Genomic DNA, 27,158 nt, shown 5'->3' with positions numbered 1-27,158 from the left:
CCAGTACATGTGTGGAGAGGCTAGGGTAGAACCAACCTCATAATCCGCACTGGCAAGCTGCTATCCAGAAGCAATGATATTCTCTTTCAGTCAGAGTTTGCCAGTCTTCATTTTTTTGTTGTTGATGCTGTGAAATGTTAGTTATACCTGTTGGGAATGGTTTTCTTGAGGACTAATGGGACATTGATGCCCTTGATGCCATCTGGAGAGGTACTTGGGCACAATTCGTAATTACTCCTGATAAAAAACAATTCCAGTTTTGCTATTTTGTGAGTGATTATTGCAGGAATGACACATAACGATTTTGGTAGTGATTATTAACGATCACTTTTCCAGAGGTTTTGACTGAAACAAATTACAAGCTGATTAATTTCATCTTCATTATTTTATTTAATTATTTATTTTTACGGAGCACTGTTCAGCTCTGGCTTAAGGTAGTGTTAGGGATTGAATTTTGGACCTCAGTGCCTCTGGCAGACATTTTGCATAAGCACTATTCTATCTCCTTCAGTTCCCTTATTATTTTAAAAAATAAAATACGATGGTGAGACCTGATCTTCTAATTCACTGCCAGGGAAAATGTTTATTCCCCACATATATTCATTGAAAGTATATTTCAGAATGTTAAATCATGGTAAAAATCAAAGCAATTAAATATGAATGTTAATTAGCCTTCTTGTCTGATGTGCGATTGGTTTAGCTGATTTTGCCTTGTGCACATTGATTATTATTTGATAGTAAATCACCATTTTAAAATGTTTATAAATAACATATGTACACTAAATATATTTAATTTTATGTTCACATTTTCTTGACATGTCGGGATTGAAGTAATCTAAGTGGGGACATATTTCTACAAACGACTGTTAATTTGTAGTCACAAAGATGATGGCATACACGTACACTTTCAGTTGTGTCTGGATGGCTCAGTAAATTGTGTATTGATTATGCTAATAGCATCAGTGTCTTTATTACTTGTCTGAAGATACATGCAGATTGAATGCACATTTGGCAAGGTTGCCATTCTGTAGGAAGAAGTACCTTTGTAAAATCAGGGTTTTGGAGAGATTCAGTTAAAGCTAAAGGAAAACATCAATTAAATTCATGGAAATATGAGAACTGATTTTTTTTTTTTATCTAGGAAATGAAAACCAGTTGAAAAGTTAAAAGAAAATGATGTGCTTATATTTCCTTTGTCTCAAATTCTTATAAAAAAGTGTTTACAAAAATAGTAGCAATAAAAAATGAACTACTTTTAAAAAAATTTTGTTTATTTCTTTTCCCTTTTGTTACCATTTTTATTGTTGTTGTAATTATTATTGTTGTTGTTATTGATGTTGTTGCTAGATAGGACAGAAAGATATGGAGAGAGGAGGGAAGACAGAGAGGGAGAGAGAAAGATAGACACCTGCAGACCTGCTTCACCGCTTGTGAATCGACTCCCCTGCAGGTGGGGAGCGGGGGGCTCGCACCAGGATTCTCATGCCGGTCCTTGCGCTGTGTGCCACCTGCGTTTAACCCACTGCCCGACTCCCATGATCTACTTTATAGGTTTGTTTTTTTGTATGACTCTTCTTGCTTATTAGGCTGAAGGAACCATAGATTAGGGTTGTATGTACTTTTGAATTTATTACCCAAAGTAAAGGAAAATAAAAAGAACTTCTTTTTTTCCCTCAATCACACATAAATTTCCTTGTGTTTTGCAGTTGCACTTCAGCCATAAATCACAGCTTGACTTTTTTAAAGTATGATCTTACATTTTATAAGCATGTTTCTCCTTTACTTTTTTTTTCTGAGCCTTTGTGCCACCAAAGTAGTTGTTTATAAATCACTTTCTTGTCTTCCTGAATGAGATCACTTTTTAGAAATGTGGTCCTCATATTGTGTGTCAACTGGGAAAGAAAAGAATCTTTTAAGAATTATTTTAGATAATTTCTGTAGTTGCATTTAATTTTAATTAATTAATATCTCACTAAGTAAAAGTAATCGGGTGAAATAAGAAGTAATTCTATTTAGTGGTATTTTAAGTGTTCCAAATATTGTGTTAAGTCATGATTTTCAGACAAATCAAATTACTCCTCTTTAAATAATCACTATATTTAAAAAGAATATCTGAATAATACAAAAATTGAAGTTATTTAAGAATTAAGTGAAAAATTGGATTGATTTTTGTGAATGTGACTATCATTTGTCTTTTTAAAAAATATTTATTTTTTAAATTTTTTATTATCTTTATTCATTTACTGGATAGAGACAGCCAGAAATCAAGAGGGAAGGAGAGGATAGAGAGGAAGAGAAATAGAGAGAGACACCTGCAGCACTGCTTCACCACTCGTGAAACTTTCCCCCTGCAGGTGGGGACCAGGGACTCGAACCTGGGTCCTTACGCATTATAACATGTGTGCTCAACTAGGTGCGCCGCCACCTGGCCCCTTGTATTAAGGTAAAGGAGAGTATAGTAATCCCCCCTTTTATCACTTATCTGGGGACATATATTCAAGGACTTATAGCAGGTGCCTAAGACAAAAAGTAGTATCAAGACCTAAATAATAACTAGTAACAGAGCAGTTTTTTAAATTAAGGATATAATTTTGGTTTACAAAGTTACAAAATAACTAGGGTACTCATTCCATGCCATTTCTGAGTTCTGTGTCCCCATACCCTCCTTTGGAAACTGACTCCCAAGGTCACAGATATGGGTTGACTGTTATTTCTGTAGCTTTCTGACTATCTATCTATCACCTATCTATCTATCTATCTATCTATCTACCCTTTTTTTTTTCCTATGGTCCTGAATTATCTTCCTAAGTTACACCTACACCTATTACTACTTCTGAATGTCTTCCTCCTCCTCCTCCTCCTCCTCCTCCTCCTCCTCTTCCTCCTCCTCCTCTCCAGATGATGGTACAGCCTGGTAGTGTCCAAAAGGCCTTTGTTAAGTGAGCCAGAATAGAATAGTTTAAACAGCATACTATAGTAAATCTCTTGTGTCCCTTTTGTTTTCTGAAAGTATTGTCATACCTCATATTTTTCGACTGCCTGTTGGTAAAGGTAGTTACTGTATTTTGACATTGCAGTGAGTGAATGTTTTTTTTTAATGAAAAGTAGGAGGAAACATTTTGACTCAGCTAGATTGTTGAGATAGTTAACTTTAAGTGTTAATAAGTCAGAAATATCACTACAATTGAATTGATGTTATCTAAAATAATTGAAAAAATAAGATTAGTTGGTAAAAGTATGTTGTATAGAATATAAAGGTTTTTTGCCCTGGGTTTTCTTTTGTTAGGATAGAGCGATGTTTACAGCTGTGTTATTGTAGTTGAGACTTATTTGCTGCATTTGAAGAAGAAATAACTACGCTCTTTCCCAAATATTCAAATGTGTAGGTCTCAGGTTCAAAAGTATGTTTCAGGGGGCTGGGAGGTAGCACACCCAGTTAAGCACACATAATACAAAGCACTAGGACTCTGTGCAAGCATCTGGGTTTGAGCCCTCACTCCCCGCCTACTGGGGGGAAGCTTCAGAAGCGGTGAAGCAGGTCTGCAGGTGTCTCTCTGCCTCTCTCCCTCTCTATCTACCTACCTCTCTCAGTTTCTTGCTGTCCTATATCTCACAAAATGGAAAAAATGGCCTCCAGGAGCAGTGGGTTTGTAGTGCAACACTGAGCCCCAGTGATAACCCTGGAGGCAAAACAAACAAATGTTTGTCTCATTCATAGTAGTTGTCTTGCCTAAAAAGTATAACTTGTGGGTAGGGGTGGGGGTGGTGGCACACTTGGTAGAACACACACACTACTATGTGCAAGGACAGGGGTTCAAGTCCCCAGTCCCTTCCTGTTTATGTAAGAGAACTTTATAAATGGTGGAGCAGTGTGGCATGTGTCTATTTTTCTTCTCTTTCTCCCCAGAATTTTTTTACCCTGTCTACCTATGTGTGTGTCTATCTATTTATATATCATTTATCTGTCTGTCTGTCTACCTACCTATCTATCTTTCTATCTAGAAAGAACAGCAACAAAAGGAATAACATAACCACTGGATCAGTGGATGTGACATGCAGGCACTGAGCTCAAGAAATATCCCTGGAGACAAAAAAAAAAAAAAAAAGGAGTTACATCTGCATGACCAGGGAGATGACTCAGTGGGTAAAGTGCATGCTTAGCAGGATGTGTGAGGTGTTGAATTCAATCCTAGGCACTGCATGTGACTGAACACTGACTGCTCCAGTTTGTTGATATCTATCTCTGCAAATAAATAGATCTTAAAAATAAACAAAAACTATACCTGCTTATTATGTAGTAATAATTTTCTTTCCTTTGAAGTGAAGTTTTTTTTTTTTTTCCTCCAGGGTTATTGCTGGGCTCGGTGCCTGCATCATGAATCCACCGCTCCTGGAGGCCATTCCCCCCCCCCTTTTTTGTTGCCCTTGTTGTAGCCTCGTTGTGGTTATTATTATTGCCATTGTTGATGTTGTTCGTTGTTGGATAGGACAAAGAGAAATGGAGAGAGGAGGGGAAGACAGAGAGGGGGAGAGAAAGACAGCCACTTGCAGAGCTGTTTCACCACCTGTGAAGCGACTCCCCTGCAGGTGGGGAGCCGGGGCCCCAACCGGGATCCTTACGGTCCCTGCGCTTTGCACTACATGCGCTTAACCCACTGCGCCACCACCCAACCCCCAGTTTTTTTTTAAGTAGTATTAACATCTCTTTGCTATATAGAAATTACCACCTGCATATCTGGATTATCTTTTTTTATTTTTATTTATTTATTTAAAAATATTTATTTAATTTATTTATTCCCTTTTGTTGCCCTTGTTGTTTTATTGTTGTAGTTATTATTGTTGTTGTTGTTGTTGGATAGGACAGAGAGAAATGGAGAGAGGAGGGGAAGACAGAGAGGAGGAGAGAAAGACACCTACAGACCTGCTTCACTGCCTGTGAAGCGACTCCCCTGCAGGTGGGGAGCCGGGGTTCGAACCGGGATCCTTATGCCGGTCCTTGTGCTTTGCGCCACCTGCGCTTAACCCGCTGCACTACAGCCCGACTCCCCCTTTTTAATTTTTTTAAAATTAATTTTTATTAGTGATTTACTAATGATTAACAAGCTTATAAGTTAACAAGGAGTACAATTCCACACAATTCCCACTACCAGAATTCCGTGCCCATCCCCTCCATTGGAAGCTTCCCTATTCTTTATCTCTCTGGGAGTATGGGCCAAAATTCTCTATGGGGTGCAGAAGGTGGGAGGTCTGAGTTCTGTAATTGATTCTCTGCTGGGCATGGATATTGGCAGGTGGATCCATACCCCTAGCCTGTTTCTGCCTTTCTCTAATGGGGTAGGGCTCTGGGAGGTGGGGTTCTGGGGCACATTGTTGAGGTTGTCTGCCTGGGGAGGTCAGGATGGCATCATGGTAGCATCTACAACTTGGTGTCTGAAAGGTGGTAAGATATAAAAAAAATTGTTCTATAAACTGGAACGCAAAGGTAGGACTAGTGCAAATGAAACTAGGGCTCTAAAAGTACAGGCGGATGAACAGTATTGTCTGGGAAGATGGTGTCAGAGTTGAGACTAGGACTAGAAAGCTATATTAGGGCAAAGAGTAGCTCCCAAATATGAGGAATGTTTATAAAAACCACCAATCTGACCTAGGGCCCATATCTATTCACATTTAGCACAGGAGCCTGTATAACCTCTGAGTCTCTGTAGGTCTGAGCTCATAGTCCATGGCGACAGCTGGGAACTTTCTAGGCTGCACTCATTTCCAGTCTTCCATGAGTGGCAGAGTAGGTTGAACCAGCCTCCTCCCTTCAGAGAGTGAGGCAGTTCCTACCATTGCTGCTCTACAGTGAGGGCAAAGTCACCCAGAGGCTCAAAAGAGGGTTTATGCTGATGTTCCTGATGGAAGTGATCAGTGATGGTGGAGAGTAGGATCTATTAGAGGTCTAGGCCTCTTATATCTTTGTGGGAATCCAAGAATTGCCTGACTAGAGCCCCAGATGATGGGGTGGCCTGGTACTGATGAAAAAGGCCATTATAAAGTTTGCCAGTCTCTTGCCCTTACTGGATTATCTTTATGTAAGTAAGAGACAGAGAATGAAGAAGGAAAGGGAGATAGAAAGGGAGAGAGACATCTGTAGCACTGCTTCACCTCTGTAAAGCTTCTCTCCTACAAGTGTGGACTGGGTACTTGAACCCTGGCCCTTGTGCATTGTAGTGTGTACATTCAACTATGTGTACCACCAGCCAGCCCCTCTTTATGCAATTCTTAATGTATGAAATGAAATATGAGGTTCATATAGAGAGTTTTATCTATCTATTTTTCTTTTTCTTTTTCTTTTTTTTTTGTTTTTTTTGCAGTGAGACCTCTCACATTTCATTCCACTGTACTGGGCTCTCATTCTCCTAGATATATGTGTATGTATGTGTGTAGATGGAGATAGGGAGAGAAAGAGGGGGGGGGGAGGAGAGCCACCCTAGCACTGTTGCACAATCTGTAGAACTTTCCCGCTGGTGCTGTCCATGGTACTCCCTTGATCTATGTCTTGAAACATGATTAAAGTTTGTGCTCTATGAGCCATATCTCTGTCCTAGAATTTTTTTTTTGTTGCTTGTTAATTTAATGTTTAAAGAGATTTTTTTCTAATAAAGACAGGCAAACAGAGGCAGAGAGACACCTGCAGCACTGCTCGACCACTTGTGAACCTTCTTTTCTTGAGGGTGGGGACCGGGTGCTTGAACTTGCATCTCATGCATACTAATGAGTACACCTCCAGATGTGTCACAGTCTGGCTGCCTCTTTTTAAAAGCGATTTATAATTTTTTATTTCCTATGAGCTAGAGCTTCACATGTGAGGTAGGAGGGTGGGGGAAACAGGTCACTACCCTCGTTTATGCACAAGCAGTTCTGGAGATGGAACTAGGCATGCAAGTCCTTCACTCTACCAGTTGAGTTTGGCTGCTGTTTACTTTTTTTTTTTTTTGTAGAAAGCAAAGGACTCTTGAAATTCAGATGTGTCAACAGCTCCTTCACAGTTAACCAGTAGTGCTGAACATGGAGGAGTCAGGATAGTTGGCAGAGGATAGGAAAGAAACACCTGCCCGAAGCTTCGGCTTTCACCTCTCAACACTAGCAGTCACTAAATGACAGTGGATAAATCACTACAAATCCTTTATCTAGAAAATCCTTAGGCAAGGCAATTCTTTCTTTCTTTGGTTTGGTAATTTGAACTTGTACACACTGTTTAGTGTTCTTCCCTGTTGATTTATCTTTATTCTTTGTGGTTTCTTGGGTTTTATGCATAAAGGGCACTTCTTCTAAGATGAACATTTCAACATACTATTACTGGTTTGAATTGTATTATTAAAAGTACTGGTGTGATGTCATTACTTTGTCTTTTTAACAAGATCAGGCACTGCATGAAGACTCTTAAACTAATGGTTAGTGACTGAAATCAAAGTGATAGTGGAAGCAATGCCCAGTTTTGCTTTTAGTCAAGCTCTGTATTTCTTTTTCCTTGGCATTATGCATGTTTAAAATACGACTAAAATAAAAGGAATTTCACCAAACATCTCCTAAATCCCAAGCATGTCATTGGGGCTCTTGAATAATTCTTGCAGTAGATTAGAGAGTTTTCTGGGATGTTTGTAATATTTCTCTCCAGATTCTCTTCAGCTTTTATTTTATTGGGATTAAGGGTCAAGATGAAATCTAGATATGAAAATCACTGGGGAAAAAGGCTTTATTGTTGATTAACACACTATTTTAAGACCAGGGCAGCTAGTTCATCTCTAAGATGGCTCCATCATACCCACCCAGTATGTAATAATCCACGAGACAGTTCCCTGCTTTCTTATGCCTACAATTAATCCCAGAGTCCCTGGATTCTAACTCATTTCGTCTTTTCTGCCATTGAATTAGTTTATACTCACTTTAAAAAAATATATTTATTATCTATTATTCAATAGAGACGAGAGAAATTGAGAGGGAAGGGGGAGATAGGAAGAGAAACAGAGAGACACCTGCAGCCCTGTTACACCATCCATGAAGCTGTCCCCTTGCAGATGGGGACCAGGGGCTTGAACCTGGGTTATTGTGCACTGTAGTGTGTGCACTTAACCAGGTGTGTTACCACCTGGCTCCTCACTCACTTTAATTTTCTCTTGAATTTTGTCATTGCTTTCAGACTAGTTTCCTTCCTTTTAGGTCTGGTCAATTTCCAACTCATCTTCTCACTTAAGAATAGAGTATCTGTCTAAAATATAAACTTAGTGATTCCCTCCTTAAAAATCTTTCTGTGAGTTCTCGTGGCATTCAAGTTAAGATCTGAACATCTGAATAAGTTGAACTAACTAGTCTTGGTCTCTCTACTACCTAGCCATTAAATTAAGCATAGGGCCCTATTTGGGTAAAGTTTTCCTGCTTTGCCCAACTTAAGTTTTTAGAAGATCTAAAGAAAGGAGAGCAAGAGAGGGAGAGGGGGAGGGAGGGGGAGAGGAAGAGGGAGAGGGGCTATCAGAACACTGATTGCTCACTGGGGCTTGAACTGGAGTTTCAGGTATGCAAGTTCTGCATTCTGCCACTAAACCACCCCAATCCAGCTTAAAGGTCCATTTTCTGGATTCTTCCACAGACAATTTATCACCTCATTTTCTGGCTCATTAATTTATTCCTTTCTATCTATTCTGTCTGTATCTGTCTAGCTATCTAGCTATCTTTCTATCAGTCATCTCTCTCTCCCTCTCTCTTCCTCTTCCATGACACCAATGTCTGCCAACCCTTCTAACACTATGAAATATGTGGAACAGTGAGAGTTTTTTTTTTTTAATTTTTACTTTTTTTATATGGACTATGTACATGAATGGATGATTTCACCATTCAGGGCCACTTTTTTCATTCATTCAGAGAGAAGGTGATTGAAGCTTGCTCCACTGAATCTGGGCTGTGTAGCATGGTGGTACAGTCACCCTGCTCCAGGAGTTATCTTTCTGGCCCCAGAAAGAAGTTTTAGATGGCACATTTGAGTAAATGCAGAGGCAGGAGACCTGCAGTTTGTAGTCATCCAGTGCTGTACCTGGCCACACACGTCTGAAAGGATCAGTATCTGTGAACATGTGAACCCACTTTTGATTCCACCAGTTGGGAGGAAAGCTCTGCAGTAGATTGCAAGCTCCTTGAGACAGATCAGGTCTTAGGCTTTGCATCTCTAGGGTTTTAGATGCCTTTTACTGCATAAGCATACAGCAAAGATGTGCTTACTCAAGTTGTGTCAAGGCAGCCAGAGTAATTTAATTTGAAGGTGTAATGACTTTTGAGGAAGGAGCGTGCTTATAAATAAATACTCTGGCTATGAAAATTGTAGTGCTGCTGTTATTTTCATCTAAATTTCATGTTAAGATAAAGCCTGGGTGTGTAGAAGAAATAAGTTTGGTTAGGATTCTGACTGTAAGAGGAGATGCTTCATTATTTGTTTCCAAAGTGTGTGTTTGTGTGTGAGTGAGTGGGTGAGAGAGAGAGAGAGAGAAAGAGAGAGATAAGAGAGAGGGAGAGAGATCTGCTAATTCTCATTCAGCAGTCTCCTACCAGGAATTTCCTTGAATCAGTAGATAGAACTAATACATTCACATTTGGCATGTTTTCCTTGATAATATTCCAGGTGATATTTCTCTTTTGTCTTGAAGGATCATGATAGACCTGTAGGCCAATCAAGCAAACCATAGACATTTTGAACAGTGTGATTTTATTGAATATACAGATAGTTGTTTCTGATTGGCGTTTGATCAAAGGGAAACTTTCATTTTTTTCTGTAAAACTGTTTAATAACCTTCAGAGGACAGAGTGGTTATGAAAATACTAGGGAGAAAAGTAAAAAACAAGACAAAACATTCTTAACCTCATGAGGTCTGTGGATCAGCTGCTGCCAGCCAGGTCTCTGCCTGGGATGTCTGTCATTGTTTTGCCAAACTAAGGCCAAAAGTCAAGGAGGCTCATCCTTAGGCACCCAATCGATTGCATTTATTTTTGTTATATTTGTTTGTTTACCTTTTCTTGACAGTAGAAAAAAAAAAACGAGGCTGTGGAGCAGCAGGCGGGTGTGGACCAGACTGCTGCAGTCTGGAAATGCTGCATTCTTTCATTAGAGCCTGCTTGCCATTTTATAACAGTATGCGATTTATTTTCCCTAAATCTGTTTTCATCTTAAGGGATTTCAAGTTCGAATGTGTTTCTAAGAGCCCAGAAAGCATAAAATAATGATCCCACCCTTTGGTTTTTGAAAACTATGTTTTCTGCCCCTTGTTAACTCTTTGTAACCTGAAGGTAACTTCTCTGTTCTTAAAAGGTATCAGGCTACTCCCACCCCCACCCACCCCACCCCCAATCTGATTGAACACTGTTGTAGCAAAAGAGTGAGTACTTTCTGCCGTGATTTATTGTAAACAGAATTTCTTTTCCTTCTTTAGGCAAGGGCTTCTAGACTGGGCTGTGAACTGGCCATAGAAACCTAGCTGTATGTATCAGTATTTAAGTAAACCTTAATAACCACGCTAGGCAGTATAATTGATACAGATGGTTAATGGGATTTTGGGAGATTTGAGTGAGCAATTCATTGTACAAATTTTTTTCTTATTCAACATAAAATTTCTGAAAATGAGACACCGTTATAATGCTCTTTTGTTTTTAGGAGGTATCTTTGGAAGAAAATGTAGCTTTCTAAAGCAAAGTCTTTACTAGTGCATTAGTAGTATAATGCTACGGCTACTTTTTCTTGGACACTTATTTTTTATACTTTATATAATTAAGATCTGAGAGGTGATGGCCATTACACTAAAACCAAAACTTTTTTTTCCCCTTGTCACTATTCATACTCTAGTTGGTAGTTTCTTGAACTTACTGGCATTGTGTGGATTGATGTAAGATTGAGTAATTCATGCCACAGTTGTTTAATTTGGTGAAAAGCTGGCTATGACCAGAGAACAAAATTGTTAGGAAATGGTCCAGTTTTCAGTTTGCGTGTGTGTGTTTAAGTGGAGTATTTTGGGCTCATTCATCTCTTGCCAGTCTTAGTTGTTAAGTAATCTTCTTGCATTTGTATTTACCTCAGCCTCACAATCTTGTGTTTCTGCCACTCTCGTAAAAGCTGAATCGGTTTTTAAGGTGGAACTTCATGCTTGGAATTAACCAGGAAAAAAAACCCAAACTCATTTATGTCCCCTACAGAAAGGACAGAGGGTCTGTACTGTGTACTGCTGCCAGAAGTTTTTATAGTAATACTTTGTATCTAGGCTCTGGCTCTTACCATTAAATGTGCTTTTTATAGAGTACCAAGTTATAAATGTAGTGCAGCTACGGCATATTAATCTTACTGCAGAGGTTTAATGAGGCAGTTGTTTTGCGATGGACACTATTGGGAGCAGAGAGCGACAGAGTTTTACTTTACCACTGAGCAGCAGAAATATTCCTTGCCTGGTAATAATTATAACCACATGATCTCTTCGTTTTTCTTTCTTTTGCCAGTGCTTTTCCATGCAAAAGTGGCTTGGAAGGAGGTCCATTTGTAGGCAGTGAAATGGATTGGAAATTGGGCTGTTTTCTCAGTGGTTTGACATTTTAGCTTTGATCAGGCATGGGATCCTTGTTGCACTGAGAGAAATATGTCAGATGAGTTTCAAGAATACAGATAGTCTTTGCCAGTCCACTGAGATGGCTTTTAGATATTCATTACTTTTTACTTGACTTTTATATAGGTTATAAAAAGTAAATGTGGTGAAACCTCATTTTTACATGAACAGAATAGAATTTCTTCTGGTTGGCCTTAAACTGATCCCACACTTGAAATTAATTGAAGTCCATGGGTTTATTGCCTCCAATACTTTTAAGCCAGAGCAGTTATTCATTTTCCCCAAAGCTGTAATTTTACTAAACCAAGTCATAGCCATAACAAGTCTTATGAAGAAGAGGACAAGAAGGAGGGAAGAACCACCTGGCAGAGAACATAGTAAGGGGAAAACCATATTTCTTTAAAATTTCCCTTTGTAAATAACATTAACAAAATTGGAAACAGTTACATTTATTTTTATTCAGATACAGGTTTCCTCTACTATTCAGAAGTCATGTTCCTATAAAACCAAATGCTATAAAGTGAAGTAGACATTATCATGAAAAAAAAAGTCAGCATTCTCAAGAATCCCCAAATAACCAAATAACACATCAAATCTAAAGTAACTTGGGCAGATAGTAAAAGCAGGAATGCTGTGACAAAAACAATCTGTATCTAGTAGTTTCTGGAGAAGAACTTGGCAGTGTCTCTTTTTCTTTCTTTTTAAAAGAATTTTTAAAGTATTATTTATTTACTTATTATTGGATAGAAACACATTGAGAGGGGAGGGAGAGGTACAGAGGGGAGGAGACAGAGACACCTGTAGACCTGCTTCACCACTCACCAGGGGCTTGAGCCCAGGTCCTTGCACATTGTAATGTGTGCGCTTAACCAGGTGCACCACCACATGGGCCAGGCAGTATCTCTTTTTCTTCTCATGGCTTCTTGCTGCCTTTAGAATAACAACAGCAAATATCACACATTATTTTTCATTTTTTGCCATCTTCCTGAAAGTAGAAATCCTTTTCAGAATTCTTTGGTTAGTTGAAATAGGTGCTAATGTAGGTCTTTAAAAGAAAAAAAAATGGTGCAGAGTAGATTTCTGGAAAGTAAGGAAATCTGTAATTGTATCTTTTATTTTATTTTATTTTGTTTTCCACAATTAAGCCTTTTTATCCAGGTCTGAACACCAGACATCATTCCTTGCATCTTATTGAAAGGGTGAAGTGGAAAGTTGATTGTGCAGGTGCTATCAGCAGAGTTGGATGGAAGGTGACTAAAAGAGACAGGTGACTAAAAGAGAGAGGGTTTAAAGTCTTAGTGAAGGAGGTACTTGGTGGCAATTAAAATATTGCCCTTTGGGTGAGTTTAAAGCACAACAATAGAGTCATAAGAACCACTGTTGTTCTTGCAGTAGTGTTAGGGGGTGGGGCAGTACTTAGAAGCATGGACCTTGTATTTATAACTGCTTGGGTTGAAGTCAGAGTTTGAACGACCAGCAGAGTAGTACAATTATTTTTTATTATTGGATCTCAAAGGACTTTGTAAAAACTGCATAACTAAGGCCATGTGTAGTTATTGAAGCATGGCCACCTGTGGGACAGAAATGTAAGCATTCTAGAATCTTCCTACATCAGCCGACATTTCTAGTGAAAATGCCTCATACAAGTGGACTTGTCTTTTGAATGGAGGAGAAAGACTTCTGTGTGAAAGTGGACATTGGGAACAAATAACTAACTACTTAGAAAAAGACTGAAAATCTAGCACTCATTATATGTAAGCACCATAGGCTATAATCGCACCCAACCTGCAGAGGGTCCCTCTTAAGTGGTGACCTAAAAACAGATTGGTCAATTGACTAGAGCATGAACTGAAGAGTTCTATTTGTAAATGCGGAAGTGGAAGCAAAAATATGACTTTATTAGCCTTCAAATGATGCTCATTTTAATGACTAGTTACAATACCATAAGCTATTAAGGGCTAAGATACCTAATAAATGCATTCATTTCGATTTTTAAATACGTTTTTTCGATAATCGGCATCACGTCAAGTGTCCATATTCTTTAGTAATAATAAAGTTGAGTTTTTATCGTTTTTCTCACATTAGTACTTTAGGTATTCAGAGTGTCTCTTTATTTAGAAACGAACAAGCATGGGGACTTGATAGTCATATTAAATAGTCATATTAAAATTCAGACTTAGCATGCACATTTCCCTGAGTGCTGCTAGTTTTATGAGGCACTAGAAACTCTTGCTAAACATCTAAGAATATTCTCTGGATTTGAGTTTGTTGGAGATCTCTGAACCACTACTTGTTTGTTGTATCTGTAATTCTAATGAAACAATTAAAACCAGCAAGGTCAAGTGTAGTGTATCGTCGATTTTGGAAATACTGTAGGCATGTAGATGTTTTTAAATTTGGAGGTAACCAATCAATCTGTTCTTGTTTACAGAAGAAATACAAGTAAAGGACTTTCTTTTTTTAAAAAAATATTTTATTTATTTATTAATGAGAAAGATAGGAGGAGAGAAAGAACCAGACATCACTCTGGTACATGTGCTGCCAGGGATTGAACTCAGGACCTCATGCTTGAGAGTCCAGTGCTTTATCCACTGTGCCATCTCCTGGGCCACAAGTAAAGGGCTTTCTAAAGTGTTCCTTTTTTTTTTTTTTCCTTTGCTTTCCCTTTCTCCCTTCTCATCACAATTAAATACTATTTACTAAGCACTCACCTAGATATGGTGCTGTGCTGGGTAAAGTATAAGACAAACGGAAAAGATCCTGTTGATTACTCCCTTAGGAATGAGGCATCTAAGCTCCAGGATATTGAAATGGGCACTGTGTAGAGTGTTGAGATAATAATTTTCCAGATGGCAAATCAATGCAAATTACCAATTTACTTAAATACTATGCTCTTTTTAAAAAAAAAACAAAAAAAACATACAAACAGACAAACAAAGCTACTTTCTGAGTTGGGAACCTTGCTTTTTCATGAACCCAAGAGATTATTACATATGTTGAAATGTATGTTGATTTGGCATGTGTGAATCATTTGAAGGGCACTGATTTCGTTATGTTGATTGCAGATGTAAAGAAAGGCATTACCAGCAAAAAGGGGCTGAGTACTTATAGAAGTCACTTCAAAGAACAACATGACAGGCATTTTCAGACTGTAGAATGGTGGTTTACTGGCATTTGTTGGTTTTTCCTGGAAATATAGCTGGTTTTTATTCTTTGAATTCTCTTTTTTTCTAGATTTTCCCCCTCAAATACCCTTATTTAAAAAAATATTTTTTATTTATTTACTATTGGACAGAGACAGAGAAATTGAGAGGGGAAGAGGAGATAAACAGGGATAGAGACAGAGAGACACCTGTAGCCCTGCCTCACCACTTGTGAAGCTTTTCCCCTGCAGGTGGGAACAGGGGGCTTGAACCCTGGTTTTTGCACTCTGTAATGTGTGTGCTTAACCAAGTATGCCACCACCTTAGCCCTGATTCTTTGAATTCTTGTTTATGACATTTCAATGTTTATCCTATCCTCATCCATTAAACTTGACTAAAGATAAGATAGTACATATTTAAATATCTTGACACAATTCATAACTATTTCATTGGAGACTATTTTGAAGTATAATTTATTTCTGATCTTAGAGGACATTTGACTTTTAAAAAAGTAGTGTCCCATAAACTAAATCACAGAAAAGTGTGGTCCTAATTTCCCTGAAAGAGCATCCTCTCACTGTCTTTATTGGAATGTTTGGGGATACTTCTAGGATGAATGAAAGGGTAGTATAGATATCCACAAAAACTTGAGCTCCATATAAAAGCATTACATGTGTTTTGACCTCTTACTCTGTGTTATTATTTGTACATTTTTTAGAGATAGAATGAAAGTACTTTTAATATTCCTGGCCTTAGTCATTTGAAAATTGACTATGCCAAATGAACTTGTTGATGTGATTATCAATGTAATTACTCTCCATATATTTTGGTTCATTATTTGATGACTTGGAACACAAGAGACATATCCATACACTTACTCTTGGGTTTGTATTTATAAGACTGTTTTGCTGTGTGGTAGTGTTTATTTTGCTATTGCTGTCTAACTAATAATGGTTCAACTGTGTGTTTTGACCAGTTTTTAAGTAAAGGTCAATTTCATGCCTATGGTAATTAGCTTAGCTTATTCTAGACTTTTGGCTAATTCTGGTAATTTCCTGTGAAAGAGTATTTTTAGCAGAAAGGGAATTCATTCTTAAGCACAATTCCCCCCCCCCCCTTACATTAGAGTCTGTTTAATTTTAAAAGTGATTTATCCCTCTCTCTCAAGCAAAAATGCCTGAAAGACTGCAGGAATGGCCAAGTTAAACCTCAAGGGTGGACAGTTTATTTGAAAGAGTAGGTAGGAGATGGGTTACAGGGCGGCAGGGAGGTGGAGAAACTTTAATCATTATGAATTGAAAAGTTTTAGGAGAGATCTATCTACTTTTGGTTCATCTGTAAATAAATCTGCAACAAAGTCTTCCAGCTTAAGAGAAAATGATGTTTCTGTTTTTGGTAGCAAGAAGATTAAATGTTACTTTAAAAGAACCTGTCGTTAAGCCCCATCCTTACAATCTTGATTTTCTTTCAGACCCCAACTGTAAACTTGAAGACAAGATTGAAGATGGAGAGGCAATAGACTGTAAGAAGAGGCCGGAAGACGGAGAGGAGTTGGAAGACGAAGCTGTGCACAGCTGTGACAGCTGTCTCCAGGTGTTCGAATCACTGAGCGATATTACAGAACACAAGATTAATCAATGTCAACTGACAGGTAAACAATGCTTATCACTTCTTGTCTTTTCATACTGTTCTATTTCTTTTTTTTTCAGTTCTTTTTTTTTTTCTTTCTACTTCCACATTTTAATACCTAAGTTAGTCTAGAAGTGCTTTAGAAGGAATTTAAGGTCCTCATTTGTGATAATGTCATTGTCATTGATCTTAACATTTTGAATTCTGACTAGATTTTAATATCTAACAGGTAGTTTTTCTTTCCCTTTTCTCCTTTGCTTTCACTTTTCCTTCCCATTCTCCCTTATTTACTTTTTTTTTTCTTTTTTGCTGCCATTATCTGCAGAAGCTAACAGTAGATGGTTAAAATAAAGTGTCTTTTGTATCTTTAAGAATTCTTTAAGTATCTTTAAGAATTCTTAGTATATTTTTAGAAAATTTAGAATGCTTTAACTTATTTTAGTTTAAATATCTTCTCAGGTAAACTTTGATTCTTCTCTGAGTTAAGCACCCCTTTCTTTTCCTTCCCCCTCTGCTCCCCCTTCCCCTTCCCTTTCTTTCTCTCTCCTCTCCCCTTCCCTTCTCTCCCCTCCCCTTCTCTCCCCTCCCCTTCTCTCCCCTCCCCTTCTCTCCCCTCCCCTCCTCTCCCCTCCCCTCCTCTCCTCTCCCCTCCCCTTCTCTCCCCTCCCCTCCTCTCCCCTCCCCTTCTCTCCCCTCCCCTTCTCTCCCCTCCCCTTCTCTCCCCTCCCCTTCTCTCCCTTCCCCTTCTCTCCCTTCCCCTTCTCTCCCCTCCCCTTCTCTCCCCTCCCCTTCTCTCCCCTCCCCTTCTCTCCCCTCCCCTCCTCTCCCTTCCCCTTCTCTTCCTTCCCCTTCTCACCCCTTCCCTTCTCTCCCCTCCCCTTCTTTCCCTTCCCCTTCTCTCCCTTCCCCTTCTCTCCCCTCCCTTTCTATCCCTTCCCCTTCTTCCCCCTCCCCTCCTTTCCCTTCCCCTCCCCTTCTCTCACTTCCCCTTCTCTCCCTTCCCCTTCTTTCCCCTCCCCTTCTACCCCTTCCCCTTCTACCCCCTCCCCTTCCCTCCTCTCCCCTCCCCTCCTCATTTCCTTTTCTTTCCTTGTCACCAGGCTTATCACTGGGACTTGGTGTCAGCACTATGAATCCACTGCTCCTGGAGACCATTACTTTTCCTTTCTATTTTATTTACTAGGACAGAGAGAAATAAGAGAGGGTGAGAAAAAGATAGACATCTGCAGGCCTGCTTCACCACTCATGAACCTACCTCTCTGTAGGAGGGGAGTGGGAACTTGAACCCAGGTCCCTAGACATGGTAATGTATGCTCAGCTGGCTGTGTGAACACCATGCCTTCTCTCTCCTTTTTTTTATAGAAGGTAAAAGAGTGAAAGAGGGAGGGTCCCCTTCAGCACTGCTCCACTGCTAGGGAGGGTACTTCCCCTGCCTAGGAGAGGACCAGGGGCTTGGACCTGGGTCCTCTAGCATGGAATTGTGTGTGTTTTACAGACAACACTACTGCCAGCCCCTTGAGTTAAGAGTCTTTTTGTGTTTTCATAAAGTCCAGTGCTTTGTTTTGAAAATCCAAGTTTCCACTGCATTGTGTGCACTTTTCATCTTCCTCTTTAGGCTGCAAGTTCATGGATGGCCCCAACTATCACTGCATCTACTAAGCTTTGCCTAGGGTCTGACCTAGTGGAAGCACTGTAGGAACAGAAGCTATTCTCTTCAATGTTAACATGGAAATTTGAGATGATGAAATGTGGCATGTTCAGTTTAATGGCCAAGTAGAACTAGAACCTGGTTCACAAATTTTTACCTTTTAAGATGGATTTTATAAGAACCTATTGTCCGAGTCTGGGTGGGATATGGTAGATTGGTTTTTGTTTAGATTTTTATAATTGTCTCTTACTATTTAAATCTGACATTGCTATTGTGTGTGTGCTATGTCATTGCTTATAGCTTCTTTCTCTGTCTTATTTTCCTAGCACAGATCTTTCTTCACTTAACCATGTATAGAAAATTTATTACTGGACAAGTGGTGCTCCAACTGTTTTCCACATAATATTGAGATTTTTGCAAGATGTTAGTGTGTTCCCTTTTTAATCAGGCTTCCTGAACAGATTATTGTGGAAATATTGACTTAAATCTGGTTAAATATGTTTCCATATTAAAGTGCACTGTAGTTCACCAAGTAGGGGTAACAGTGAGTATGTTTATCATGTCAGAGTATCTTTTTATAATTTATTTTATTTAATATTTATTCCCTTTTTTGTTGCCCTTGTTTTATTGTTGTAGTTACTGATGTATGTTGTTGTTGTTGGATAGGACAGAAAGAAATGGAGAGAGGAGGAAAAGACAGAGGGGGAGAGAAAGACACCTGCAGACCTGCTTCACTGCCTGTGAAGCGACTCCTCTGCAGGTGGGAAGTCGGGGGCTCGAACTGGGAACCTCATGCTGGTCCTCGCGCTTTGTGCCACCTGTGCTTAACCCGCCGTGCTACTGCTGGACTCCCTCATTTTTTTTTATTTTTAAGAAAATAATTATCATCTTTGGAGTTGAAGTTTGACAATTAATGTAACCTATAGTCCCACTAGTCATACATCCTTTTTTCTGTTGTTCAGTGATTTTTATCTCTGAAACTTATAGTATAAATAGAAGACTGAAGAATGATACAAGATACTTCCGTGTGTTTTATACTTGTTTCACCAGTTTACATTTACTTATTTATCAGTTTACATTATATATATTTTAAATTAATTTATTATTATTGAATAGAGACAGAAATTGAGAAGAGAGGAGAAGATAGAGAGGGAGAGAGACACCTGCAGCCTGCTTCATCACTCATGAAGCTTTTCCTCTGCAGTTGGGATCTGGGGGCTTGAACCTGGGTCCTTGTGCACTGTAATGTGTGCACTTAACCAGGTGCGCCACCACCTACCCCCCAATTTACATTTTACCCCTTTTTTTATTACCTCTCTTTTTCATCATTTGTTCTGCTCAATCACTTGAGAGAAGGTTGGAGGCCTCCTATCCTTCTAAATTCTTTCTTTTTTTTTTTTTTTACTGAGAAAATACATTCTCTACCAAAACAGCACACTTAGTGAAATTTGGAAAGCTAACATTAGTACTCCTGAATACTATTATGTAACCCATAATCAATCAGTATATAAATTTCAACCATTGTTCCAATAATGTCATTCATATATTTTCCCCGTTTTTTAATGCTACCGAATCATACACACTATTTGTCATGGTTCTTTTGCCCCACTTGGAATGATCTTCAGTCTTTCTTCTGTGTTTCTAGACCATGATAATTTTGAGGAGTACCTATGCACTATCATACAAATTGCTCTGTATACAGAATGCCCATCTTCATTTGGCCCATCTGCTGGGGTTTCCTCAAGATTGCATTCAGGTTACGCATTTCAGTGTCAAAAGCATTTCTGAAGTGATGTTCTCTTAGTGCGTCAGGAGAGCAAGTGATTGCTGGTTATTTGTCTCAGTATTGATGATGTTAACATTAAATACTTATTGAAAGTGATGCCCACTAAGTTTCTCTAGTATAAAGTAACTGTTTTCCTTTTGAAAATAATAAGTGATTTGTGGGCAGATATTTTGATGTAGTGAGTTTCCTCATCCTAACCAAACACCCATTTTAAGTCTAGATTTTCTAGTTTATTTACGAGTTAGTCTTCTGCTATAGTCATATGCCCTTAACATTGTTTTTAGTCCACAATGAACAACAGTAGACTCATTAAGCTACATCATATAGTCTAGGTGTTATAGTTGGCTATACTACTTAGATTTGTGTAGTTATTGTCTGACATTCACACAATGACCAGTTTGTCTAAGGATGCATTTCTTAGAATTTAGCTCTTTTAATAATTGGCATATGGCTTTAAAATTTCCTTTATAGTACAGTTGTTGGCTTATGGGTAAAATTTCTCATATTGCCAGGATAGGTCACTGTAAAATACTCCCAGCCTCAATGTGGACCCTTTTCCATCATCATGCACTAAGACCTCAAAGCCCTCTTTCACTCTCCCCCAGCCCTCTTCTCCCTGCCCTCTTTCCCCAGAGTCCCTGGCTTTGGTGCAATACACCAAACCAGTCTGAGTTTTCCTTTATATTTCCCCTTTATGTTCTTGTTCTTAAGTTCTGCCTATGAGTCAGATCATCCCATACTCATCCTTCTCTTTTTGGCTTATCTCATTTAACATGATTCCTTCAATGAAGATGAGGGAAAGAATGTGACTTCATCATTCTTAATAGGTATAATATTTATTTATTTATCTGGATAGAGACAGAGAAAAAGGGGAAGATAAAGAAAGAAAGAGAAAGAGTAAAGACTTATAGTACCTGAGTACCTGCAGCCCTGCTTCCTGCTCACCAAGCTTCTGCCTCTGCAGGTGGGGGGCTGGGGACTTGAACTTAGGTCCTTGCACACTGTAATGTGTATACACTACCAGGGGTACCACTTCCTGGTCCTAACAGTGCTACAGTGTGTGTGTGTGTGTGTGTGTGTGTGTGTGTGTATATATATGTATTTACTATTGGAGAGAGACAGAGAGAAATTGGGGGGAAATAGTGGGAGAGCAGCAGAGAGACACCTGCAGCCCTGCTTCACCACTCCTGAAGATTTTCCCTTGTAGGTGGGGACCAGGGGCTTGAACCAGGGTCCTTGTACACTGTCATGTGAGCACTTAACCAGGTGCACCACCACTTGGCCCCTACATTGTTACAGTATTTAACATAATGTTTACATACAATGAAACTTATCAACCACAATTTGAAGGGTTTTGAAGAAATGCATATAGCCATAGGATGCATACTCCCCTTAAGATACTGATAATTCCTTTATGTCAGGAAGTTTCGTTATACCTCTTTCTGATCAATGATGTTTGACTACAAGTAATCATTTTCTAAGTTTTTAAAATGTTCGTTTTGTCTAGAATTAGTTATAAATTATATAGTTGTAAGGGCAATCTCATAGCATGTTTTTTTTTATTCTCAATGTTTTGCTTATTATAACACCTTTATCATTCACGCTGTATTTGAATACGGTATTTTTTATTGCTGATATAGTATTCCATAGTCTGAATATACTGTAATTTGTTTTTTATTCTCTGAATTGGTAGACATTTTGGTTATAACTTTTGCCTATTGTGAATAAAACTGTTGTGAGCCTTTTTTTTTTTTTTACAGATGTTTTACTTCTCTTGACTTAGTAAGTTGGAGTGGAATTACTGGGTCATGGTGGTAGGTGTGGTGGTGTGTTATTTAACTGCATGAAACATTTCTGAATTTTTGCCCAAAGTGCTGGTGCTACTTTGCACTCCCAATAATAGTGTTTGAGGATTCCATTTGCTCTGCTTCCTGTTACCATTTGTGTTGTCAGTCTTTTTAATTTTTGTGTGCTGCCAGGTGCATGTTAATGTTTCAGTTGGATTTATTTGGATTTTCTGGCTGCTCCACATTTAGGTGATTTTATTTAGAGTGTTTTCTACAGAATGCATGTGCTAAAACAGTCCTTTAGGTGTAGATGATTAGTAAGACTTTGTCTTGAGTGGAATAGCTGGTGCTTTAGAGGAAGCTTACTCATGTGGAATCAACAGGAATATTAAAGAAATGGAAATATAATCGACATGACCAGTCTGTACAATGCCAGCGTGAAATGTTAATTTTAAGTAGGGGAGTTATCTCTCATATTAAAAGTTTATTAGTAAGTTAGAAATCATATAATTAAAAAATAATTGCAAATTCCACACACTGTTTATTTTATTTATTTATTTACTTACTTACTTTGTTTTTCACCATAGCACTGCTCAGCTCTGGCTTCAGATGGTGAGAGGATCAAACCTGGGATTTTAGAGCCTTGGGCATGAATCTCTTTGCATAACCATTATGCTATCAACTGCCCCCCTCATTGTTTATTTATTTATTTTATTGAGTCCCTTCAGTGGAGTGAGTTATCCTTCCGATTAGCTCTATTACATTATGAAATATATATTCTCACATATATTACACAACTGTAATATCAGCGCAGGATATGTTCTGTAGCCTGTGTTATGGCGAAGATAGGTTAACCTTTTTTGTTTTTTCCTGAAAAATTAAAATCCAAACTCTAATAAAGTAGTTGATTTGTTTTGACCCTAAACTTTCTAAAAGCAGGAAATCTATTCTTGTTTGTATCTTGCAACATGGTAATTAAAGAGCAGGTAAACAAAGACTTATCCCGGGCTTAATAAAACACTTTTAAGAAAAGTTAAGCCTGATGGGTTCTGTTTGTTGTTAGGCTAATTTCTTAGGGCTGCTGTTAGATAGGTGAAGCAGCAGCAGCGGAGCACGTAGGAGAAGGCCAAAAGGGGAGAAGCACAACCAGGACTCATTCACATTTGTTGAAGATGTCCACGTTGACTCTTGTTGGCTAAATTATCCTCCCTCTAACCTGGAGATGTGTAAAGACACTTGGATGCAGTTTATTTTGAAAGTAATATGATGCATTTACTTCTTCCTTTGTTAAAACTTTTCTGTAATGAGGTATGACTCTTGAAATTTTTGCTTCCTGTTGTAGCTAGCTCTTTTGTTTGGTGCTGCTTTTTCTTCTTAGTCTTTGCCCTTCCCCCTTCCCCCTTTCCCAAAGTGCTAATTTAGCTAAGGAAGTTTCTTCTACGTGTTTTCTGTTTTCCTCTTTTACTTTCTTCCATTTTTCTCTTTCATCTTTAAAAAATTTTTTTTAACTTGTTTTATCTGACTTGTTGCTAATTTTTCTTTAGTTTATGTCACTTCTTCTAGACTTTTCTTTTTTTTTTTCTTTTTACCAGAGCACTGATCAACTGGCTTATGGTGGTCTGGGGTATTGAACGTGGAACTTTGGAGCCGCAGGCACTAGTCTCTCTCTGCATAACCATTATGCTGTCTACTCCCATTCTTCTAGACTCTTAATTTCCTTTTTTTTTTTTTGTTCATATTTCTTTTCCTTTCCCCCTGCCTGTTTTTATACTCTATGACTCTCTTCCCACTTTCCTTTGGGGGGGTCCTCCCACATGGTTGTGTATCAACTCTATCAAGTGTACTCCCACCTGGGTTCCTTCTTAATCTTGAAACCTTTTTACATGTTTGGTCCTACCTGCTAGACCAAAACCTAAAGATTTGTTAACAGTTTGTATGAAGGAAGAAGGAATTCTGAGCAGACTTATTAGAGAAATATAAATAGAGTAGACTTATTATAGCAATGTTTAGATCTATAAATTTGCAAAATAGCAGAATAGATCTATTTGCACAATAGCAGAATATATCTATTTATTTGCAAAATAATAGAAAATAGCCCTTCTATGGTATTTATTGCTGGTTGTGAGGTTTACTTAGGACAGTTCTGTTGTGAGAGGACTAATTTGAAATCCTCCCAGTCTTTTAACCTAGGACTTTTCTTTGTAACTTGAGATCTTTTCCTTTGTTGGCCATCATCCCCACAGGTCTGTTCTTTACAGAGCCTGTTCATCAAAAGTTTTGTAGTCTGAGAACTGTTTTTGCAACTGAGGCTAGTTTAGAATAAACCTTTAGAGATGAAGGTCACACATGGAACACGTTGATCAACTGACCTAGAAGAGAAAGCCAGCTAGAGGATTAGTATACCTTAGGTCAGTTTGTGAGTAGATGTCTGTAACCTTGACTGAATCCAGAGACAACAGTTGATCCAGTGGGAATCAGCCCTCTAAGAGGTTACTCTCAATTCATGAATTCTGTCTCTGAGGGGTGTTCTGGAATGTGAGCTTCCTAATTTAAGAATCAACAAACCCTCAGGGTAGCAAGGGGGTAAAGTGACACCCACCCCACAAAGACAAGTCTTTTATTCTCATCTCATGTGTCAGTTTTCCTCTAATCTACAATCCAAGTGATGTGTAAGTAAATTATGTCTCATCCCTGCTTGAAGGAATAAGGGGGAAAGGTGAAATTAAGAACAAACAAAACAAAACAAAACAAAAAAACCCCACTTTTCAACTCTAGCTGTTAGATGGAAACCACCTGTCTTGCCCCTGCCTTGCTCTCTTTTTCTTAGAGGCTGGGAAGGAGGGAAATCAACACTGTAATTCTGTTGGGATTCTCTGATGCAGAAGACAGATTATCAAAATATATATTTAAAGAAGGAAAAGCACAGAGAAGCTCTCATTTTACTAATCCACAAACCCTATCATTTCTTGCCAATTCCCTCAGGGGGTAGAGAGGGCTGGAAGCCAGAGGGGTCTCATCACACTTCTCAACAAAGATTTAATAGCAGGGTGCTATGGGAAGGCTGAGATTACAGAGACTTTATTATGCTTACAAAACGGAGTAAGAACTTGCATTGTAAATCATCAAAACTAAGCTACACTTAACAGGATAAATGTGTAATGTGCGTTTGGTAATACTGTATGCTTGCTCAGAGTCATTTTTCCCTTTTCTCTTGCTAATTTGCAAACTAGAATAGTCTGCGAAGTGTTCTTGCACTTCATTGATGAGAACTGTCTGGTTGAAAGTACAGGAAAAAAACCCAAAAATCAAACTCATTTGTATTTCAGCTTAACCCTCTGTCCTACCATACCATTGGTAAGAATAGCAGATAGGTGTGCCACAGCAAGGTGAAGTGTGCATGAGAGTCACAATTATATTTGTGCCTCCTTTACAAATGTGGTTACCCTTTGTATTCACACCGAATCAGTGAGTAAAGGCCATTTGTTGGATAAAATAGTCTGTTCATTTGATTTTTAAAATCATGAGACTTTCTGAGAACTTCATATAGATTTTGTGAACTGAAGATTTTTTTTTTTGTCTCGTTGAAGAATTTTTTTAAAAAGTGAAAGTGATTGAACATGTGTTATATGGCTGTGGAAAATTAAAGACTGGGTAGTTCCCCTTAGACAATCAACTATTCCTAAATAGTATGTTCTGTTGGCAATGGAAATCAGAGTGGAATAAGAGTGATGAGGGTTTTGTGGAGTGAAGCATTAACATAGAAGCATATTGAACTGTTTATAGAAGTCTTTTTTTTTTTTTTTTGCTGTTTTTCTTCTCAAACCATTAACTGAAATAAATTACGTGTAATATATGTGATATTTTAACTTTTTAGTTAAGGCATAGTAACATTTGCATATATTGATATTAATTTCTATGTTAATTTGTTATTCATAAGTTATTCATCAAAATTTATATATTAATGATCTCTCTGTGTTAATTAGGTCTATGGTATTGTATGTTTTGTCTTTCTATTTTGATCGATATCTTATTTCCTAGGTAAAACATCTTCTTAGTTTTTAGACTAGCCGTCTTCATTTTCTAAGCCTCCCAAAGTCCCCAAAATGGAATTTCGTGGCCTCTATTAATTCAATCCCCCTCCCCTACTCCACATACTTCTATTTTTTTAAATCAATGATTTCCTGGCCTTTGTTCGGATAAAGATTCGCTATTCACCATAATATGCACCTATTAGTATATAAAAGATGAGTGCATACTACATTTCTAAAAATAGAAATTGAAAGATTAGGTGAAGATGCAATAAACAGGTTTTTAAAGATTTATTTATTTATTAGAAAGAGAACCAGACCACTATTACATGGCATGTGCAGTGGCAGGGATCAAACTCATGATCTCATTCGTTCAAATGTGGCACTCTACGCACTGCACATCCCTGGGCTGCAGAACAGACGGCTTTTAAAGGTAAACTTCCACTGTATTTTAACAATGCCGTTTAATAGCTTCTAGAACTGAAAGCGATACTTCAAAAAGCCCCCAAAGAGACACAGGACACAGGCTATTGAAAGTTTCTTGATGAGGTGCAGCTTTATCAAGGGTACACTCAAATTCATATTTTAAATCACTTTCCTGATAAACTCTGTTTGATTTATCAACTTTTCATCAGGTCTGATTACATTGCAGCTTTTTTACAGCCTTCTTTGTGTAGTGGATGGCAACCAGTTTTTACTTGGAGTGGGGGAGTCAAATTGACCATCCTGTGTTCTATTGCTAGCCTGTCAGTAAGTATCCTGCTGTTTCCTTATAGAATGCTTTCACTTATTTATTTTCTTGTCATTACTATAGCTTCACTGTCCTCGGCCAGGGTTATTTATTTTTAATGAATGGGGGACACAGAGCCAGAAGGAGAGAGACATCACAGCACTGAAGCTTTCCCTAGTGCCTTAGAGACCTGCATCCTGGGTGTGTCCATGGAAAAGTAGGTGCCTTCCCTGGTGAGCTATTTTGCTATCCCTTTCAAAAACAGACAAACAAAACAAAATGAAAACAAACAGAAAACCTTATCACTTGTCAAACTTTAAGGATGACATTCGTTATTATCAAATAGGATGATCCCTGTCTTTTTCACTGAACTCAGTAGACTGGACTAGTTTGAGATACAGGGAAAGCTGAGGCATCCAGACAGAAGATGGAGCATTCCTCTTCTAGCTTTCAGGAAAGGTTGATTGGTTTCTGGAAGGCTATTTATAGCTGCCCATTGTGATTGGTTGCTAAATATTCACACTATTTTCTTTACCCTAGGACTTGTCCTCTGTATTTTAGAAACCTCTGTTCTCAATTGCCATGGGTTCCATCATGTGAAAAATAACTCACCTCATCCCTCCTCTGTTTTAGAGAAAGCAGTGGGGTTGAGAATGACATTTTGTTAGTCTGTCAAGGTCATGCCTAAATTCTAAGCTTTAACCACAGAAAATGCAATCAACTGTCCTTGGTTCTAGCCTCTGATCTATTGACTGATTGGGCTTTTTTTTTGGTTTTGAGGATGAGCTCTGA

General features: G+C 38.4%; 1 protein-coding gene across 7 annotated transcripts in view; it reads left to right on the top strand.

Annotated features, from left to right (window-relative positions):
* Positions 1-27,158, top strand: part of ZNF521 (zinc finger protein 521) — a 317,779-nt gene that overhangs the window by 23,520 nt on the left and 267,101 nt on the right. For all 7 annotated transcript variants that reach the window (XM_060173632.1, XM_060173634.1, XM_060173631.1 and 4 more), the window contains one exon: positions 16,230-16,409. Coding sequence is in view for 5 of the 7 variants with exons in the window: in XM_060173631.1 (XP_060029614.1) it covers positions 16,230-16,409 (180 nt within the window). In the remaining 2 variants the exon portion in view is untranslated. The remainder of the gene's footprint in view (positions 1-16,229; positions 16,410-27,158) is intronic.

Source organism: Erinaceus europaeus, chromosome 15 (assembly GCF_950295315.1).
Source record: "Erinaceus europaeus chromosome 15, mEriEur2.1, whole genome shotgun sequence".
Classification (NCBI taxonomy): domain Eukaryota; kingdom Metazoa; phylum Chordata; class Mammalia; order Eulipotyphla; family Erinaceidae; genus Erinaceus; species Erinaceus europaeus.
The sequence above is the reverse complement of the archived record's forward strand: the minus strand, read 5'-3'. Positions and strand labels throughout refer to the sequence as shown.